A 1,486-nucleotide genomic window follows, 5' to 3' on the forward strand; every position below is an offset into this window, starting at 1 on the left:
TAAGACATCCCTGAAAATAAGGCCCCCCCAAAGCTACCATAACTCTGGACTCTGGACTGTAGTGTTGGGTGCCGCTGCGCAGCTCACTGTTGGCTGCAGTGCAGCTGGAGCAGACAGGAAGTGCAGGGTCTCTTTTAATAAAACAATAAACAATAAATGTGTACCGTATTCTTCTTCTTGGAAAAACAAGACATCCCTTGAAAATAAGACCTAGTACATCTTTGGGAGCAAAAATTAATATAAGACACTGTCTTATTTTCGGGGAAACAGGGTATTGGGGTAGAGGACAGAGATGCTGCTCACCATCCTTTAATGCCCAGGACAGGCTCCAAAACAAAGAATTATCTGGCCCCAAATGACCGTCATGCTGAGGCTGAGAAATTCTGCTTGACACTCACAAACTTAGACTTAAATCCAAGGCAGTTGTGTGGTCCTAAATGAATAATGTAATCTTCACTGGCCACATCGGGCAAACGGGAGCTCACAATTCCTTGTGAACAGAGCATTGTTAGGAGTGTGACATAATAGAAAAGCTCTGTGTAAATCTTAAAGGCTCCCCCGAACACCACCTTACCGCACATTGCCTTATCTTAATCCTGGTGGTGAAATATTTCTAATTAGAAAGCAAACACCATATGTTAAACAGAGGTCTACAGAAAACCAGATAACTACATTGCTTGGTCAGTTTCAGGAGGTTCGCTTCCAGCAGGGCCAGCTGCTCGTTGATTTTTTCAGGCACCACTATCTGATGAGCCTTCTTTGCCTTTGAAATCTTCTTAGAAGGACCCTAGAAACGTTGGTTAAATGTTAATGTGTACTTCGGCAAATTTCTACCCTTGTCACTTTCAAAAGACATTTTTAAAATGGTGTTTTTATATCTTTATACTTGGTTGACAAAATCATGATCAAGAGAACTAAACAATACTGAATCATAATAATTCACATCACAGCAATGCATTTGCGCTACATGCCAGCAAACCGCAGTGCCTGGGAAAGCTACCGTGTTTCATGCTCTCTCCTCTGCCTTCCTCCCAGTCCCTTCCAACATGCACACTCTTCTCAAAGTAGCTGAAAATATACCACATTTGCTCGAGTCTAAGCTGACCCGAATATCAGCTGAGGCACCTAAGTGTACCACAAAAACTGCATAAGAAATGTGCTGAAAAACTCGGCTTATACATGAGTATATACGGTATCTCTAGAGATCTTAAAAGAAAATCCCAGGAGATGAGCACACAATGATATAATTTTTTGTTCTTTGATGCCTGATAACTGATCCTTTTGGCACCTCACGATTACACAGTCTGGTGTGCTTCTTCCATGTGGGCTTGGTTGCTTCTGAGCTAGATGGCTGCTTGTTTACTTACCTTCAAGCTTTTAACTGTGTGCTCAACTCCCTGATACGATCACTGAAGACAAATGGGTGCATAAGCAAATGTGGTGAAGAAAGCTAATGGTGCCTGGCTATCAAAAGATATAGCATCTG

The 1,486-nt window shown here is 42.1% G+C and overlaps 1 protein-coding gene across 1 annotated transcript in view; it reads right to left on the reverse strand.

Annotated features, from left to right (window-relative positions):
- Positions 1–1,486, reverse strand: part of CFAP54 (cilia and flagella associated protein 54) — a 390,102-nt gene that overhangs the window by 244,011 nt on the left and 144,605 nt on the right. The window contains exon 25 of the mRNA XM_030886291.2: positions 673–787. Within this exon, the coding sequence (XP_030742151.1) occupies positions 673–787 (115 nt within the window). The remainder of the gene's footprint in view (positions 1–672; positions 788–1,486) is intronic.

The sequence above is a fragment of the Echinops telfairi genome, unplaced genomic scaffold (assembly GCF_000313985.2).
Source record: "Echinops telfairi isolate 266 unplaced genomic scaffold, ASM31398v2 ScPeMD7_2;HRSCAF=8, whole genome shotgun sequence".
NCBI lineage: Eukaryota > Metazoa > Chordata > Mammalia > Afrosoricida > Tenrecidae > Echinops > Echinops telfairi.